At 30.2% G+C, this 21379-nt stretch overlaps 1 protein-coding gene across 2 annotated transcripts in view; it reads right to left on the bottom strand.

Moving 5' to 3' along the window:
* The window catches only part of LOC129962118 (insulin gene enhancer protein ISL-1-like), a 170365-nt gene that overhangs the window by 76693 nt on the left and 72293 nt on the right, over positions 1-21379 (bottom strand). For both annotated transcript variants that reach the window (XM_056075852.1, XM_056075851.1), the window contains exon 4: positions 11908-12200. In XM_056075852.1, coding sequence (XP_055931827.1) covers positions 11908-12200 — 293 coding nt within the window. The remainder of the gene's footprint in view (positions 1-11907; positions 12201-21379) is intronic.

Here is a 21379-nt window from a genome sequence, read left to right on the forward strand (position 1 = left end):
TTTGGGTGTCTTCTAACGTAATGTAATTATCTTGTGAATGGATATAGTCATGCTTCAGAGTCTAATAGTTAATTGGGCAATTGATATCAAATAAATTATGTCAGAGAAGATGAAAACAGGATGAATGGAAAAAATAACAGAAATATCTACAAATGAAGGAAAAGATAAGGAGAAGGGAGTAAAATTAGCGCAATAAATAATGAAACGACAGAAAAATTAAAGAAAACAAAAGAAAAGGCGATTAAAGTCGGATCTTATGGAAAGATGAACTCAGTATCCATCGTGATATAGGAAACCCGATCCTAATAGTGAGTTAAGAAAATATTGTACAGCAATACGAACGTCTTACTTATGTTTCAGATTCCAGCCATTAACTGGTAAAATGCAATGAAATGCATTTCTTCCATGAAGAAAAAAATTATTAAGTGATCGAGATGAAAATTATTAATGCAATCATATATCTGTTTATTTAATTCTAAAATATGATACGCGATAACTTTTTATTTGAAAAAAATAAATGAATAATTAATTAATTAAATAAATAAATATCCTCCATTAATAATAAAATGGAATGTGTGTGTGTTGGCGCTCTACAGGTCAGATCGTTTAACTTAGAACTTTGTCCATATATATTTTGAAAGGCAGAAATGTGCACCTCGGGGTGACTTTTAAAAATTTTTTTAGCTAGAATTTTTATTTGATAAACATCAAGCAACATTTTTTTTTCAAGTTATCTTTCGAAAATATTTTTGTAAGAAAACGATTTTCTTTAAATTCAAAAATTGTCTTTTAAATGATACCAATTTTTTGCTGTATAATTTTTTCTATTATCAGCTAATTTTTTTTGTAAAAAAAATATTTTAATTGCTTTTTACATTGATTTATTTTATTGATGACGTAAAAATCAAATCATTTTCATTGTTATTAATGTTCCATCTGAACTTTTTCAATTTTTTATGATCAAGATATGAAGATTCAGCTGATTTTCTCATGTTGAATAAATTTCGGTATAAATCAGGCTTTTAATAAAATAATATAATTTGTAGTATAATTTTTTTCTATTTTCACCTAATTTTTCGTAAAAAAAGTATTTTAATCGCTTTTTACATTGATTTATTTCATTGATAACATGAAAATTGAATTCTTTTCATTGTTATTAATGTTTCATCTGGACTTTTTTCTACTATTTTTGATCAAGATGTGAAGATTCAGCTGATTTTCTCATATTGAATAAATTTCAGTATAAATCATGCTTTTAATAAAAAAATTTGAAATATTTTTGTACTTACAATTTAAGATTTAACCTCAGAATCAAACAATGGTGGAACATTTTTTAACTTAACCTATCTTAAAGAAACTGAAAATAGAAATATCTGCTCTTTCCTGTGAAATAACTGATTAAGATGTAGAATATTATGCAAATGCGCAAAGGAACAAGCGTAGGCTGCTAATATAGAATGAGTTATATGCTTATCAAAATTTGAAGTTAATATTTTACAGAGAAATTAATTAAGGCCAAGTTATAAAAAATATTCAATTGAAATTTTTGTCATCCATTAATACAGGCGTACTAACTGGTTGCCACAGATGGCTTTTACGATTATATAATGCTTCTTTCCGAACCTTTATGAATTTAATGCTTTAAGTTAGATTTAAAAAAAATAAATTACCTCAGTATCGTTCCTTAAAAACTCTACTGCTTGAATAAAAGGCCACTTACTGCACTAGGATTTCTTTTTCCTTACGAAAAATCACTTAAGCGGCATGTGAACTAGCTGGTACCAAATCGCTACAGAAAACCAATAATCGAAGTCTTAATGTATTTCACAACCAAAGCCAATTTCAGCAGATTTTCGCTTTCTATTCTTTATTTTTCTTTTTTTAAATCGACCGTTTCTAACTCGTTTAAAGAATGGCAGCCACCAACAGAAACACACGCAGTCCACCCCCTCGAGTCCAGAAGAAGTCGACTCTCCCATAAAAGTTTTCAACGTTCGAAGTGGGAGGAGCAAGAAAGGGGGGAGGAGAGAGTGAAATATCGATCCCTTACAAGCAAAGATCCGAATTCAAACTCATCTGAAAATGCTGTTCCCGCGCAAGGCGGACGAAGGAACAATAACAACAACAATAAGAAAAAAAAGGGGGAGTGGGAAAAAAATGCGACACAGAAATACATACGTGCGCGTATAAAAGTTAAGCCAAATAAAAACGAAAACTAAAAAGGGACCTTGATTCGACGCATCTTTCGAACAAAACACTAAATCAATAATTCGATTTCTTTTCTACGTCATTAAATCAGACGAAGCAAACGCTTTGAAAGACCACGAGTTAGGCATCTCAATGAATTTTTCGAGGAATTTTTTTGCTGGTTGTTTATTTACTCTCACGTTATATGCTCGAAGAGTTGCTGGATATAGAATTACAGAGACTTTAACTTCTTTTTCTGTCGTGTCAGGAGAATTGAGGAGCGGTTAAAAAATATAAAAGGATTTCGGGAATTTTCCTTTCTCTCTCTTTATCTTGCATTCTGGAACAATTTTAAGAAGTGAGGAAACAATAGGTATTGGATTTTCTCTCCTTTTGTTCTTATTGGCATTCATATCCGAATGCTGCGTAGCTGGAGTGTGTATAGGCATAAAACCGCTTTCAAATACAAAATAATATGCAAAAAATAAATATAACTGCATTCAAAATGCATTCAAAAATATGCATAATTAAAGTATTGTACAACTATTTTTGTAGAGAATTACAGAGACTTTAACTTCTTTTTCTGTCGTGTCAGAAGAATTGAGGAGCGGTAAAAAAAAAAGTAAAAGAATTTCGGATATTTTTATTTATTTATTTGCTTTCAATCTTTTTATCTTGCATTCTTGAACAATTTTAAGAAGTGAGGAAACAATGGGTATTGGATTTTCTCTCCTTTTGTTCTTATTGTCATTCCTATTCGAATGCTGCGTAGCTGGAGTGTGTATAGGCATAAAACCACTTTCAAATTCAAAATAATGTGCAAAAAATAAATAATACATATAAGAAAAACTGCAGTCAAAAATATTCGTAATTAATGTTTATTTCAATTTTTCTAGATAAAAAATAATAAGAAGAATTTTTCTAGATATACTTGAATTTCTTATTTTCTTCCTTTTATTTTTTCCTCCCCCCCCCCTCTCTTTCTCTCTTTATCTTTTCATTATAGTCCACTTTTAAAAAGTGAAAAAAAAAAAAACAACAGATGTTAGATTTTCTTCTCTTCTATGTTAATATGCATTCATATCTAAATGCTGTGAAGGAGAAATGTGTATAGACATATAACCACTTTTATTGCAGAATGTACAAAAGTTGCATTCAGAAATATGCATAATTAAAATACTATACAGCTCTCTTTTTGTAGAAGTGTTTAAGAATCTATAAAGGGACTTGGTTCATTTACTATTTATTACTCAGAAACAGCTACCTTTCAATAAATATAAAACTAATTATTGATATTGTTTTTAAATTAATCAATAAAACTATATAAAATTACATAAAGGGAAATTAATCGTTTAAAATTTTGATGACATATGTCTGATATTTGGCATTAAGAGAAGAAAAATATGAACAAGTAAGATATAAAATTTATTTATTACGATGAATAAATAAAGTTAAAATTGAACAATAATTGCATGTATGTTTATTATATACATTCAATATTACTTTCTAGGAAATGAATTCTAATAAAATAACCATCGGCATGAAACAAACTTTAGGCTTTATGTTCTCTTAACAGAACAAAAGCTTAATTTGACCGTTCGTGAGGAAAAGTAATATCCACATTCATCATCTAACCGCCCGCATTGAAAATATTAACCACAATTAGCCACTTTTGGCGTCTAACTGAAATTGGTGGTGTTTAATTTCAATTAAAACTTTTTTTATAGCGATTATTCCTGATAAAAATTATAAGCATTAAATTGTGGCAAAAATTAAAGTAGTGTTATTTTAATAGTCTTACATAGTCAGTGTGCCAAATAATTATAAAGATTGGGTTTATAAAATTATATGAAAACAGGCAATTATATATATTTTTAGGGGTTTTTTTTGTTCGAAAGGAGCTCTTTGCATTTCAATAATTTTGTTACAAGGTATTAATAGTGATTTGCATTCATGTTTGACTTTATTTTGTGGGATTGACTTCAAGGCTAGTGTCAAATCCTTTTGTTTTAACATCACTTTCAATTTGAGAATAAAGAGAAGTTGCAAGGTGCTAAATCAGGTGAATACAGTGGATGATTTAACACGCGGACATTATTTTTTGCCAAAAACGTTTAGTAAGTTATGACTGTGAATTTATAAACATTTTTGTTTTACTCAAATCTTTTTTCGGAGTGATTCGAATCGTTTCTTTGTTAATACTGAAAGATCCGTCTATCATTCTCAGTGATTGCCACGAAATTTCAGATGTTCTTGATGATCTTGGTATTCTTGTGAGTTTATTGTCTTCTAAAGTGTATCTTCTATGCAAAAGAAAAAAAAAAGTGCCAAATGAAAACATTAGATCTACTTAATAAAAATAGCGTAAACTTGTTTCATAAAATATTAATCTCAGTGGTACTTATTTCAGTGGTTTTGCATGAATTGACAGTGAAAAAAATATATGGTGTTTTAAGAAATTCTTTAGCTGATAGTTAAAATGTATCTTGCAAGCGCGATTACACAGAAGACGTCACCATAAGCTAAACACCAGTCTTAAAAACTCTTTGAAACACTGTGCATCAAAAATGTTCTAGTGTATTATCTTCAGTTTGTATATGAATTATGAAATTTAATCAAATCCTGTGAAATCATAGTACTGTTAAAATCATAACTGTCCGATTCATATATCTTCTAGCTTTCGCTGTAATGTTTCTTTTTCTGATTCGTCATTTACATTTCACAAATATTCAGCAGAATTCTTCTTCCTTAGCTTTCAACAACTGAAGAAAATCAAATTATATATTTGATGGAAGGATAAAAATGATGTGAATTTAAATTCAGCAATAAAATGAATTAAAAAATACACGTAACAAATATTTTTAAAAATTGCCGATATGTAGTAAAAATTTACACAGCAATTAAACTGATAACCTTTAAAAACATCTTTTTTTAAATTTTAAAGTGATGTGAAAATCAGTTTTTGAAATAATATTTTGGGGAATTGTAGTGAAATGCATAAAATCTCTAAAAATGCATAATTAATTAGAATCTTTCTGAAATTGTAAGAAATCACTACGAAATGCGCATTTTTACCCTCAAAAACTATATTTGAGCCAATAGACCTTATCCAGTAGAGCACCAACACACGCACATTTTTATCTTTATTATTAACAGAAATTATCTCTGGCGCACAAATATTTTTAGTTCTTAACCTAACGAATAAATCGCTATCATTACTAAACTAAACCTCACAAGAAAGCAGAAAAGTGGCAATGCGAATGTATCTTCTCCGCTAAAACCCCACACTACAGGAAAGATGCGTTCCGTGCAGGTGTCAATCCCCGTTATCCTGGAGTCAAAACACACCCCTTCTCATGCGTGTTCAAAAATTAATAAAGTAATAATCTCCCGTTATGCTGATGAGTAATGTGGATCTAATGCGCCCCTAGGGCCCTAGGTGCTCTAGGCAGCTGGCGGTGCACTTACGCAATACGGTGTCACGCCCTGGTATGATGGACAGCTAGAACCTTGCGCCCCGGAACAGGGAGACGGACTGTTGCGGGGATGAGCAGGGACGATTCGCTTTGTACACATAGCTTGGGGAGAGAGGAATTAGTGGCCAAAAAGCATTTGTTTCGTGTTAAAAGGAATTTTCGTATTTTTCTTCCCCCCCCCCCCATTTAAATATGTTTGTGGGTTTGCAGCTATTTTTTAATGGCCATTAAATGTAGTTGTCAAAAAAAATTGTCATAAAGGAACACACATAATTGTTCTTTTTTCATTCAATACTCCTTACTCAGTTTATTATTGTGTGCAATCCTTTATGCGCCAAAAAAAAAAAAAAATAGTTGTTTGGAATTTAAGAAAAATTATAAGAAGGGTTGTTCTTTTAATACTGACCATTCTTTGTTACATTGTTATGATTTTTCCTTTAAATAATTGATGATCAGATGTTTTGGTTTATTTAAATATAAGCGCTGATTAAGCCTTTTTGAGAATCTTAGGCAAAACAAATCTCGAGGCCCCTTTTCCCCCCCTCAAAATTAAAAAAATATTTTTTTTCCCATTGATTTTAATTTAATATTTATAAAAATAGTTTTAAGTATTGAATTTTGACAAACTGAAATAGCAAAACGCTTAATTGCAGATCACTTTCTGAAAAGTTGGTTTCAGTATATCGCGTATATAGGTATATACAATTGAAATTTAAAAATCATTTTGAATAAAGTAATGAAAGAGGAAGAAAAAAATTGATAAAAATTTTCTTTGCATAATCTTTTTTTTTTTTTTTTTTTTTTTCAATAACAAAAATATTTAACAATAGGATTGGATATATTTTTTTTAAATTGTAAAACACGCATTTTTTTTTAGAATTATAAAATAACATTATATAAAATATTCTTATATAAATTTATCACTACTTAATTATATAATTATTTAAAATTTACTAACCCTAAACTATCAGCTGTCAAATGGTTTCTTTTAATAGGCTTGCCAACCGTTTACTACACGAATGGTAACAAATTCGTTCAAGTTTTTCTTTTATTTTGGAGAATTATTTTTAGAAGCTTTAAGATGGGTCGCGAATATAATCGTGTTTTATGATACCATATCCGTAATTTGTCATTGTTCCAATCCGTACCATTGGTAATTCGCCGTTTTCAGGAGAGCGAGTGGGGTAGATTTAAAATAAAAAGAAAAAGATCACTGAATGCATTTGAAATTTAATTTCATAGAAGATTAGCCGTTTTTAACGATCAGCTTTTTCGTACATAATATTAATTTTCAAGGCTGTTAATTTATTAATGCATTTACTTAAAGTGAAACTATGTTATTTCATAGTACTAAAAGATGTATCACATATAAAAATATAACATAGAATTAGTCTATTACAAATAACTGTGCGAGTAAATTAAAAAGTGTAGAAAAAGGAAATGAAAATCCTTCTTCCGAGTCAATATCTAAAGAAAGCATTCTTTTATCTTAATTTAAATTGGCAAAAGCATATTATGGAAGTAATTGATGGAACAAAATTTATTTGAATAAAATTATGAGATTAAAATTGTGTATCAAATTAAATTATAATTTTTTTCCAGGTAGAGAAAAAATTGTACGGAAAAGAAATGAATCATCATTAGACAAATTTCTAATGATGATAATCCTAATGATTCTATTAATGGTGAAGGTAATTATTTAAGTTTTAATGCGATGTGAAAATAATTTTTGTGAAATGTCATTTTCTGAAGTTATAGCTGAAAAACACTTATTTGACCCAACACTTGCTAAATTTTAATTGATTTTTGAACTTTGAAAAGTTGACAGTAGCTTTCTTTTTTTTCTTGAAGAGCAAAATTTCAGGAAGATTTTTTAAACTTCTATAGATATATAAAAGATCAGTATAGATTTTTAAAAAAATTATAAAAATAAAGTTTAAATATAAAGATAGAGTAATTTTAAGTATAATTTTGCATATTTTGTTTGTTTAAGAAAAAAAAAGTTTTTTTAAATGAAGCTTCCACTAATCGGTCATTTTCTTTAATTTGACAATCTTGTGATCAGACATCTGCCCGATTACAGCAGCTCAAAACCAATATCTTGATTTTTACGTTTAAAAATACGATCATAGGTATTAAAGAAACTTAATTATTATTTATTTATTTTCAAATTGTTTCTTTGTAAAATTTCAATCTAAATCCCTTCACCGAATACCAACAACTAGGAAAGGATTAACTAGGCAAAGTATGCAACTGTCTTTGGACTCAGCAATTTTTAGAGGAAACCTTGAGCCCTTCCCTTTTTTAGGGGGTGTGGAGGCGACAGGACAGTTTGAAAAGTTACTTGATTTTGTATTTTCATTTGAATACAGAGGCAGAATAATCCATCTTATTCAAATTAAATTCCCTTGTAACTTCCGTAATTAATTATCATTTGTAAGTTTTGGATGCCGATATTTTATAATTCTAAGAAAATGTAGAGGCTTTATAATTTAAAAAATATTTAGTTGTATATTTTAAATGAGAAATATACGTATTGAAACCAACTTTTTAGGTGTTTACAGCGAAGTACTTTACTATTTCAGTATGTCAAAAAATTTGGTATTTAAGAAACTAATTAGTAGAAAAAAAAATTTTAGCAATGAAAAAAATATTGGATTTGAAAGTTGGGGATGGGGAAGTTCCGAGATTTAGATTGCCAAAAGGTCCCTATAATGCTTACTCCGACCCTATCAAGGGGCTATGGCGGGCTGGTGGTAAGGTCTCGACTCGTGAGCCGTAAGGTTTCAGGTTCGAGACACGATTCCACCGAAGAACCGTCGTGTAAGGGGGTCTGTTGCACGTTAAATCCGTCAAGGCCAAACGTCCTCCCGCTGGTGTTGCGTGGTATGGGGAGGGGGATGCCAGCTCAGGTATCGTCCTCATCATCTGACAGCGGTTCAAAATGACGAGGTCTGTCCCAAATTAGCCCTAGTGTTGCTTAAAACAGGATGTTAATATAACTAACTAACCGACCCTGTCAACAACTACAGCTGACCTTTAGCCGATTGGACTGATTATTCCTAGTCAGGCCCCCTGCTTTTAAGGGCTTCCATTTCAGAGGAGATATTATTTTATGTCATATAATAATAATGACATATTATTTTAAAGACCTTATACCGTTTTGTACAATGTGCTATGTATTTTTGTATTTCCGTAATTTTCTCTCCATATCTTCTTACATGCAATTATATCTCAGGATAGAATAGTAGCTTTTAACATTAAATGAATTTTTCAAAAATTTGCGTCGCATTTTATTAAAGTCATGCCTTAAATTTTGCTGATAAAAACCGAAACTAACGCATTCTGGAAATAAACGTTGAAATTTTATATTTTGACCATTAACAATGAAAAAGACAGAATGAATACTATTAACTATAATGAAAATGATACGAATTTCTTTGTAACAGCGAAATGTATTGTTATTAAATACAATTTAAAAATTTTAAATGTATAAAAAATAGATTAAAACAATTGAATAACAATTAAATTGAGCATTTGAAAGGTAATCTTTTGAATTCTTTTAGTTAAAGTGAAAAAACATAAAACAGAAATTATCACAAAAAAAAATCTCACCAATATTTTCCTTAATGTTTGGCCATGTTTGGTGGTTGTAAGTCAAATGGTCTGACCTGTAGAGCGCCAACACACTCACATAGGTATGCACACTTTTATCTTTAACGTTAGTAAAGGTTAATAGAAAATTCCTTTTTTTTAAAACTAAAATTCTGTACTGACAGATTACACTAAAAATAAAAGAATAAAATAGCTCTAGCCTGATTTTAAAAATTTTCAATTCGCATTGCTTTTCTTTTCGAAATCCGCATTTTTTTTAAAATTTAATTTCAATTTAAATACTTTACATTTAATATTATCTTTAAATTTAAGCAAAGCAGTGTAAAAAAAAGGAAAAAGAGGAAGTAAACATGCGGTATAAGTTGACTGCAAGCCAGGGCGGCTAAGTAAAAGTTATTTTTAAATAGGCACGCATCTCCTAAAGGCCAGCCCTGCCAACAACTGAAAGCGGATGATGAAGAGAACAAAACAAAAGCCCAAACCTATGTGAAAGAAAAATATAATTCTCTCCGTATCCTTAGTAAAAAGTGACGCAAGCCAATGATTAACGCTCGCGAATCTCAGGGGGTTGGGGCGTATGGCACAGCCCTAAGTAGATTAGAACCGATGAAATTTGTCTGGCCAGCTACCGACTTACGGGGTATTAAGGGGCACCTTTGCTTCACTTCCCATAAAAGAAATAAGATGGGGAGGGGGTTGGCGCAAAAAAAAATAATAAAAGATCTATGGGCGGGACGATGTGCTCATCCCTTGGGGAAAGGAAGGGCCAAACGAAATTTTTCTTTCCCCAGCAGACAACTTTGTGGCCGCTCGAAGAACTCGTTTACGGGGGAGCCTGACAATTGCACGTGCCATGGTTTACCAAACATCTGGGTCACGTGACGTATTACCTAATATATTTTTTTGTGGTGAAACACCCCTTTGAGGGAGGATTCACTCTCCCATTCCCCTAATAAAAATGAGACAAACCAAATGGTATTAACGACAGACTGTAATTTAGCCCAATTCTTTCTTTTCTTTTGGATTATTTTATTAATAAAGCAAGTCACATAAAGAATGTTACAATAAAAAATTAAACATTTTATTTATTCTTATTTAGAAAATACATAAAAATGCTAAGAAAATACATAAAGATTCCATTTTGAATTCCAAATATGCCTTGATAAAAAATGCTTGTTTAATTAATAATCTGTTATTTGTAACGGATAAATTTTGTAACAGTTTTTCAATCATTTGTTTGAGTTTTGAAATTGAGAATATACACTTGTATATTCTCAATGGTAAAACACTGTTTTAGTACTTCCAAATCTGTAATTATTCGGTAATGAATTAAATTAAGCAATCTTTGATTAAAAACCAGTTGCGTAACTTAAGAGAGAATTCAAGAAAAATTGAATTAAATATTATATTCAGTTATAATATTGAAGTTATAATTGCAAAACCAAATCGCTGAAAATAATTAAAATGAAATATTCTAATTTCGTTCACTGAAGACACTTTAAAAATCACTTAGATTAAATTAAACTGACTTCTTTCCTTTTGGATTATTTCATATTATCTTAAAACATATCAAATATCCAAAATTAGCATTTTGATTGATTTATAAAGGTCAATTAATCAACAATAAGTTGATTTGAATTACCATTTTAAGTTCCCAATTGACCTTTAATTAAAAAAAGTATTAAAATATATATGTTTAAATTCTTTCACATGTTATGTATTGTTTTCTGATACGTAAGTTTGATTCAAGTTAGAATTATGTTTTCTTCCAGTTTCTACCTTAAAAATTTTTCTTTTTTAATGTGGCAATAAAAATTGCCATTAAACTGAAGTGCATAAGTAATTGTAAGACGACTGAATAATGCATAATTAAATTATTTCATGAACTTAACACATATTATAAATTTTAAAACTAAAACTTCTAAATTTAAGTAATTCTAAGTCTACATTTAAGTAATGAATAAAACTGTATTAATGCTTCATTCTTTAGCTATATCCTTGCTTTACGTTTGTAGGAATAACATCAGTAGTGGAAATAAGATTACCCTCATAGAGGGCGCGATTTGATGAGTTTTAGATAATGTGGCGTATTTAAATAATAAAAGTAATACGGAAAATGTTAATCAGATTTATTGTACATTCTCGAATTGATTAAGTTAACGAATTCCTGGAGTATTAAAAAGATAAAGGAAATCGGTAGAATGTTTCTCATGGTGGTGCGCACTCGTAAATTAAATGAATTTAAAACATTCACTGCCACAACTCACATATTCGGAGCATCTATCTAATTAGATTACCGCTTCTTTGTTATCTCTTTACTATCATCTGATTAGATAGATGGTCCAATACAATTAGAATATAACTGTGAATCACATATGATTCAACGTGGACATCACGTATGATTCCCTAACTCTAAACTTATTAAAAAGATAAGTGAAATTAGTAGAAGGCTTATAACAATTGTTCTGATTAGATGGATGCTTCAATATAATTACAAAGTATATGTGAATCACATAGGAGTCACGTGGCAATCAATGTGTTAAAAAACTCTCGTTTATTAAAGACATAAGTGAAATGAGTAATAACAATTGTTTTACAGATGGAAACCAAGAGAAAGAGAGATACTTACTTTCTCCTGTTGTTGTAATTGCTTCATCATGAGGTTTTTCTTTTTATCTTTGCACCTCTTGTTCTGAAACCACACCCTGATCACACGCGGACTAAGTCCCGTCATTTCTACCAACTGTTCCTTCATGAGAGCGTCTGGTCGGGGGTTGGCAGCATAGCAAGTGCGCAACGTGTGCAGCTGCTTCTCGTTGAGGACGGTCCGAACCCGCGTTGGCTTGTGGTCCGAGTTCTGCTTGTGCACCTGCGGCCTCACCGAGTCCCGATTCCGATTCGTCTGCATGGACTCCGCATTGGCTGCAGAAGAAAGAGAATAGTTCAACAATCTCGAATCACTCCGCACCGAAAAAGCACAGAAGAAAAGAAAAGAAGAAGAACGGTTGGCAAACAAACTCAAGTACTGCTGCAATGGCCAAGAAAGACAAACACCGGGAAGGTTCTTATTATCATCATTTTCCCGCTGAGAGTTCTGTTTGGAATTGCTTTCTGTAGAAGAGCCGACTTTTTCCTTTTTGGTGGTTGGGAAATTCGATAACAAAAGGAAGGCTTCAAGAGGTGCCAGTAGGCTAGATGTGCTCCACTGGTCAACTTATTTTGTATGTAAATATAATGAGAAATGATGAACTGTGGGTATGTTCCAGATTGGGGAAAGCAGCAGTGGATCTGCCATAATTAGACATCGCCAAGTGTGCTTTGACCCGTTTCAGTTCATTTGGTCTGATAATAACTTCAGAACTCATGGATGGATCGGGAGCAACAGCCGCTTTAACTAAGGATCGTTAGGCTTAGCTCTAATATCATTGAATAGTCATAGCTATAGTCAATGCTATGATGTTATTAAAAAATAAAATCAAGGAAAAATTACGCATACACCAATTTTATTAACATGTTTGCTGCCCCGACTCACCTCTGTCATTCGAACCATCTATGACAACTTGCTTTGAATCATATGACAACTTCTTTGATATCTCTTAACTGTAGTCGAGAAGAGGTCATCTAATTAGAAACAAAGTATGAATCACCTGTGATTCATGTGGCAGCCAAAATATTAAAATTGATATTCTGTGCTCGATGCATGGTGAAAGTGAAACCTCAAATGTCAAAAGTGAGCTTTGATTTTGAACTAAAAATAGCTTTATTTATAGGACAGGATTTCAAAAATGTTTGAACCAAGGGGATTGAAGGGTTAAAAGCAGAGAATAGAAGGCACCCGGACTCCAGATTGAAAGAGGCCCCGAAATGAAGAAGTTTAAATAATATTTTAGCATTCATACTTTATGATATTTGAATAGTTATAAATGATAGAATATTTATCGAAGATAAAATAAAATTGATGAATTTAAAACTATTTAACAATCTACAATTAAAACAGAAATGGAAATTAAATAATATGACTGTTAGAAGTAAAAGTAATTATAATAATTATTTGAAATTTTATTTTTTAATGATACAATTAACCAGTCATATGATATTTTCAGAGGGTCAATCCCCAAGAATTCCAACATCAAGGAACCATCAAAAGGCTTGTCCTCTTTAGGGTGCGAAAAACATTCTATATGAAACAATCCGGCAGAGTCAAGCCAAGGATGGCTGTTGCGCCAAAAAATTTAAAAATAAAATTTAAAACCTTGGAACAGTTCCATAATTCCAATGCTTTTTGAGGTAATGGATCTTTAAATATTTGAAAAGAGTTTTAAGGAACAAGTATATGTCCGTTATCTTTTATTTTTTAAAAAATTCAAATGTCCTTCATTCTCCCCATCTTTTTGCTAAATATGCTTAAAGTGCAAATTACTATTACTTTTATATTTAATAAATAGGAAATACTTATTATCTTTATAAAGTAATAAAACTATAATATGTTGAAGATGTTGCGTGTCTAGGTTGAAAATGTACTTTATAGGGTTGAAAAGGTGAAATTCTTATCATCCTCATAAAATAATAAAACTATAATGTGTTAAAAATATATGTGTAATATGTTGAAAATATATGTTAATATGTTGAAAATATAATATGTCTAATATATTGAAAATGTAGTATTCCTAAAAATTTAATTCTTTTGAAAATTTAACCTGTCTAATGTGGTGAAAATGTAGTATGTCTAATATTTTGAAACGATTCTTCTTTTTAAATATCTGAAAATACAGAGTATCATTACTTTAAGGGGATAATAAAGAAGAAATCACATGTTAGGTACTGGTGAATTTCTAGCACCTCATAACGATGTTGGGAGACATCCTATTTGTGAGAGTTAAAAATGCTTGAAAAAACTTTGTATTAAATTGAGCATTTTGACATAAATTCAATTTGCAAACTTTTGAATAAACACATATTTCAGAACAATATGCAAATATAATGTTAGAATAAGTTCATGCATATGTATATGCATAAAAATTGTTTAATTTTTTTATTATTGTTTAATTTTGTATTTTTTACAGGTTTTTGTTTGTTTACTTCCAGAACAGGAAACACTTTTTAACTGTTATGCCATTAATTAAGAAATGTGTTTGAAAAAAAAAAAGTTTTTTAACAGAGATTTTTTGCATGCAGCGTGTCTAGCAAATTTGGGATGGGGGGCAGGCTCTATGGCACCGTAAAGGATGTATATAGATCACATTTCTAGAACCCTACTTGACGAAGTGGGGTGGTGAACCGTGAGAAACAATCTGGTGTGCAAATACTGCAGCTCTCCACGCAGAAGCTGAAGTGGCAAGTGGGAAAAAAAATCTTACTTTCACAGTTGAAGACTGTTTCACTGATAAAGGAAACCATTTAATGAAAGATATAAGTAAACAAATATATTTTTATTGGACTGAATATGCATCAACTGAATTCTGCTTTCTGGTTATACGAAGTATTGCAATCATAAAAATAAATAAATTTAAAAAAATGGTCCGAAATGAGTAAAATGATTTTTCTCACTGAGACATTATATCTATCTGTTTGTCTATCCGTCTATGAACACGATAACTCAAAAACACTTTGAGCTAGACTGGTGCAATTTGGTTTATGGACTCACTCATTGTCAAATTTATTGATTTCTATCAAATTTTGAATGAAAGCCATTCGCAAAAAGTCCGTATGTCTGACTCCCGAAGTACATGTGAACTCAGTAGCTACAAAGCACAAAAAGCTTGTTAGATAAAATTGATGCACAGTTTTAGCATTTAAAATGTGGATTCTTTTAAATTTTGAGCCAAATTGTCAAATGGTTGACTGTCTGTCGATTTGTACTTTCACATGCATGTAAATACTATAATTCATAAACACAGTGGCTTAATGAAATTTGGTAGAAAATCTTGCGTTTACAAATGTAGTTTCTGTACTAAATTTTGATGTCAGTCTTTCAACAAAAAAGTGCCAAAAATGGATATTCTCACAATAGATTCAATACAATTGTTAGATTCACGACCAACGATCTGTATTTTGTAACTATGGTTCTCCAATGCTATACAAGGTATTCGTGGTCTTACTAAAGGGCTGTAATTTTATGCGGGGAAAAAGGAACAAGAAATATATAATGGTGGTTGCGAGAAGACTTTGGGGAGACACTTCCACTGATGCGTCAATGATATTATTCTTACTGTCATGATTTCTATTACTACTGACTAAAATTATTTTATGAAAGACTGGCCTAATTTTTCTTAGTCAACTGACTTCTGACTTTACTCATTTTTCGTTAATGGTAACCTTATTTGTACTTTCTAAATGATGTTTGAAAGATGTTTTTAATATGAACAAAAAATTTGTCTTTATAACCTTGCATAAGCAGACTATGAAACTTGAAATAAGGAATTTTGAATAAGATTTATCTGAAGTTTTTATTTTTAAAGAAATTGTAACTTATACTTTTAATATGTAAAATGATTATCATCATTAACTTCTCTGTACAAGTTTTATTTTGGAATCCATTGTGCATTTTGAAAGAATAAAAAAACAGACTTGAGATGATCATACAGCGTACGACGACATTCTTAGCTATACTTGTTATATGATAGGGAAATCGCTTGTAATTATCCTGTGTTCATTTTTAGGGAAAGGAATTATTACTGTATTAGAGAAATAACCTAATATATAAAACAATGTATATATAAATAAAATTATAATAAGACTTAACATTTAATTCATGACAGTGAGATAACGTGGAATTATTTCATATTTTTATTTTAAAAAAGAATTATTGCTAAATCAAAACCATTTAATAATAATGTGCATAATAATTAGTAAGTGTACGAAATGATAATTTTCTTACTACGCTACGGTATGATTTGCATTTACTCACAAATTCGATATAAAGTAAATATTTGACGATAGTTACATTTTCAAAAGTGTTTCTATTAACATTTTGAAATTACAAGAATGAGAACTAACCAACATTAATACAAGAATTTAATACGAGAAATATGCTTTAGCTTCTATAATTAACAACGGCTATACTAATGGCACGAGCCAATGACAGAATAAATTTAATTAAAATTATCAGTTGGCGAATCAATTGGTCACAAAATGTAGCAAGTATGTAAGTACAGCAACTTAGCATTGCACATGAGCTTGAGCTATAAATTTTTTTTGTACTCTGAAGTCATAAGTCAAACGAAATCGAAACCATTCAACCATTCTTAAAAGTAATCCATTCCAAAATTCCTCCTGTTTTCAAGTAAGAAAAAAAAGAAGCTATGGAAGTATGATAAAAAAAAAATCGATATAAAAGGTTACTCGATACAATCTATTTGACTTAAGCATCCTTGACGAAACAGTCCTCATCACGTGTGGTACCTCTCTCTTTTTTTACATCGTAGCATATCTTTCACCATTCAAAAAAGTGGATGGAATCGAACCCCTCTTTTCCCATTTTGGAAAGAAATAATGACCCTTGCTTTTGCAAAATGTGGCTCCTGGAATCGTTCACTTCTTTCTTTAGAGGCAGTTAGCACGCTTTGAGAACGGAAGACGCATTCTCAATCGTAAGGTGGTTTGAAGAGCCCTACTTCAAGTCAAGAACCGAAATGCGGAGTATTCAATCATGCAGGAGAGATTGCTTGTAGGGGGGGACGTGATTTTTTCCATTTCGATTCTTTGGCTTCATTTTTATTTTATTCCCTTTCTTTCGAGAGCCGATGGAAAAGAAGGGAGGATTCTGGCTGGTTTGATTTCGTGGTGTGAAAGCCACCGCGTGTTCATAAGTTAATGGAATGCGCATTAATGGCTAAAATGCTGCAGTACTTAACCTGTAATACCTATTAGTACATGAAAGATCGCCGATTTGTGTATGGACCAAACAGTACTTCAGGACAGCATATTTTTGGAAAAATCCATTATTGAGCAGTATCCAATGCCTGTTGTCAATAAACAATCACTGATCAGAAATTGTCTGAAAATCTTGGTCGCGGCCTTTAAACTTTTATACCTCTTACTAAATAAAAGGCTACCCATTTTATAAACACCGTACTTATTTCTTGGTAATATTGAATATACTTCCAGAAATGTTTATAAGTTAATGGAATGGACCATATAATACCTATTAGTACTTAAAAGACCACCTTTTTATGTAAGAGTCAAAGAATGCTTTCGAATAGAATACTTTTGGGACCGCGCATTAATGAGAAATATCCACTACCTGTTGTCAATAAACAGCATGAGAGAGTCACTAATCAGAAATTGTCGCAAAATCTTGTTTGCGGCCTTTAACCTTTTATTAAATGAGAGGCTACCCATTTTATGAACACCATTCTTATTTCTTTGGTAATATTGAATATATTTCCAGAAATGTTTGTAAGCTAATGGAATGTCCATTAATGGCTAAAAGGTTCTAGTACTTTATAGCACCTATTAGTACTTTAAAAACCACCTATTTATGTTAGAGTCAAAGAATACTTTTGAACGGAATACTTCTGGAAACGTGCATTACTGAGAAGTATCCAGTGCTTGTTGTCAATAAGTAGTATAAAAGGGTCACTGGTTAGAAGGTGTCAAAAACTTTGGTTGCGGTAGTTAACCTGTAATACCTCATATTAAATGAGAGGTTACCGATTTTATAAACACCATCTTTATTTCTTTGGTAATACTAAATATACTTCCAGAAATGTTATATGTTAATGGAATGTACATTAATGGCTAAAATGTTGCGGCACTTAACCTATCTTAGTATCTACCTTATCTATTAGTACTTAAAAGACCTCCTGTTTATATATGAGTCAAAGAATACAATAAAATAAGCATGATATTTCTGGAAATGTGCATTATTGAGAAGCATCCAATGCTTGTTGTCAATAAAAAGCATGAAAGAGCCTCTGTCCAGAAATTGTGTGAAAATCTTGGTTGCGGCCTTTAATCTGTAATATCTTTTATTAAATTAGAGGCTACTGAATTCATAAACACCTTATTTCTTTCGTTGGTAATATTGAATATACTTCCAGAGATGTTATATGCTGATGGAATGTACATTAATGGCTAAATTATTGCAGTACTTAACCTATAGCACCTCATTTTGAATATACTTCCAGTAATGTTTATAAGTTAATGGAATATGTATTAATAGCTAAAATGTGTTAGTACTTAATCTGTTAGTACTTAAAGGACCACCTACTTAAATAACATAAAAGAATCCTTGATGAAAATTTTATCTGAAATTCTGATTTGCAGCCTTTAACTTGTAATACTTATAAGTAAATGAATGCTTACTTATTTTATGAAGACCATACTTATTTCTTTAGCAAATACTGGATATACTTCTAGAAAAATACTTTATTCATTTAAAAATATTTGGAGTATTGTCTATTTCTGAATGAAAATACATAGCAGATCTTATTCATGAAATTTTTCTCTAATTATTATAAAATGTCTGAAATATATTCTTTAGAAAACTATAGAAATACACCTCAACAAGGAATTTGGAATGTTTGATTTAATTTTTTAAGCCATTTTATTTGTATAGCTTCATAGAATATAATCGATGGTTTTAAATGTCGCAATATTATTTCTGTATTACCTATTAATGGATAAAATAATAATCCATTAATAGGTAATAGGTGAATCTAAATAAGTGTTTTGAAAATATAGAGCATAATTTTTCGAATGTAACAGAATAGTTTCCAATACAAGAACCAATAACTGATATGTTAGAATCATTCATGTGATATATCTGATTATTTTATTGCACCTAGTTATAGATGAAAACGCATCAATTCATAAAAAGGCTAAATATTAAATTTTGATAACAAAAAAAAAATCTTTTAGGAAAAATAATTATTGTTCAATTTTTGAATATGATCGAGTACTTACCATTGTCCAATTATTGAATATTATCTGGTGCTTACCGTCTATGAAATGTTTGTCAAAGAAAATGATAAAAAATAATCCGAAATTTTAGTTCTGTTTTGTAATATATTCATAATCAGAAGAACTTTTAAGCATGAATACAAAATATGTTAATACATCTAAGAATTTTTTTTTTTTGGGGGGGGGAGAGAAAAAGATTTCACCGATTTACGAAAAGTTTTTAGTTAGAATTAGTATCTTAAAGTGTTTCTGGACAAAAGCAATACCGGATATATTAAAACTTATAAAAAAAATAAATGCTTTAATCTCCAATTTTGCTTTTCCCTTTTATTACGAATTTATTTATTTATTTTTGGCAATTTGCCGTCTAAGGTTGTCTGAAGCGAAGCATTATTTATTTATGACATTAATGATAAAAAAAATCTTTATCACACTTATACATATTTAACTTATACATATTCCTTGTTTAATTTCGAAGCATTTGATACGTTCAGGTTTATTATGCAAAAGTATTCATTTTATACTATTTAAGTGGATATGACATCAAATATTTATTATAAATAAAATTGTATCTAATTACGATAAAAAAAAAAATGTCATAAATACTCTTATGTAGATTCTACCTCCCTCCTCCCCCACCACACCTTCCTTTTCGCTTATAAACCCGTTTCAAATAAGAACTACGAAACCCTAATTTTACCAAAATTTATAGTAATCCAATTGAGAAAAAATTAGGTGGTAGCTACCAAAATTATCCAAAATTGGGATATTAAAATTGAACATTAATTAATGTTAAATAAAAAAAGTTAGTTTCAAATAGTTCTCCTTGCATTCGAGGTGTTGTAAATTCTTAATCATTTTGCTTACAAAATTTGAAAGAGATAGAAGATGGCGATGTGATTTTCTGTTTTAAATAGTATTCTATATCTATTTTCATAAGGTTCCTGCTCACAATTAAAAAAATGAATTTAATAAATAATTAGTTTTTGCAGACGTTTTATGAGAAAAGATTTGCAAAGATCTGTGACTTCAAACATGATACAAAATGTTTGAGATTTGTATCATAGAAAAAAGTTTGTTGAAACAAAAAAGCTTACGAAAATTTTAATGTTTTTGCATTTTTATCTTGAACCATTTGATTTGGAATTTAAATAAATATAAGTAAACAGTGAATTAGTTTTGTTTTTCCCCCAGGGAAAACCAGCGGGAATGGTCTTTCCAAAACTTTCTCTTATACTTTCTATTAAAGGTGTTAAGGTTCTTCAAAGAAAAAAATAAACGAAATCAAAATATTTTGGATTTAGTTTTCAGCAATTCAAATTCACAATTTTTTCATTTTTAATTCAATTGGCAGTTCACATATATAAAATTTCATTGCATTTTCCCATACATTCCTTCATAGGATAAATTCTAACTAAAAATACACTGCTAAAACTTTCAATTACGTTTCCTTAACAAATTCCATTTTTCAAAGAAATGTCAACGCTTTCTTTTTGACTTTAATTTAAAATAAAGAAAATTCAAAAGTAAAAGTAAATAAAAAAAATTATTTAAAAAAAGTGCAGACAAATTTCAGCTTTTAATTATCAGGCCTGTTCGTAAATAAATGAGAAACAGAAATCTTAACAGATAATTCGGAAATTCAGAATCTCATATCTTCGGGTTTTTTTCAAAAAAACATTTTACATCCTTTTGACATTATGGGACTTTTTCTCCCCTTCAAGAAATAAGTTAGAAAATTTGAAACTGCAAATATTAAGAATCGATTCATTGCTAATGAATTTTTTATATAATTTTATTTCAAATAAATATTTATACCTATTTAATTTAAAGTTAATAATTATTATAACACTTGCAAAAATGATTTCTTGCAATTTTTGGAGGCTAAAAATTATAAATTAAAGAAATACAAACAGCTGCGAATATGGGAGAAAGATATGGCTATAATGACCCGAACAAACAATAATGACTTCCACGTACTTTGTTTCAGTAGTATGCTTAATGATCGGAAATGATCTCCCTGAAACTTCCTCGCTTATTCTATGATAGAGGTGTTATTCCCTCTCGCCTCCTGCATAAAACTGTGAACCTTTGTACCAGGCCGTAAACATCACAAGTGCTCAGATTTTTATTTTCGGAATACCGCACATGACAGTAGTGAGACTTTTGTTATAGTAAAGAAAAATGAAAGTATTTCA

This window comes from Argiope bruennichi, chromosome 2, assembly GCF_947563725.1.
Source record: "Argiope bruennichi chromosome 2, qqArgBrue1.1, whole genome shotgun sequence".
In the NCBI taxonomy this organism is placed as follows: Eukaryota; Metazoa; Arthropoda; class Arachnida; order Araneae; family Araneidae; genus Argiope; species Argiope bruennichi.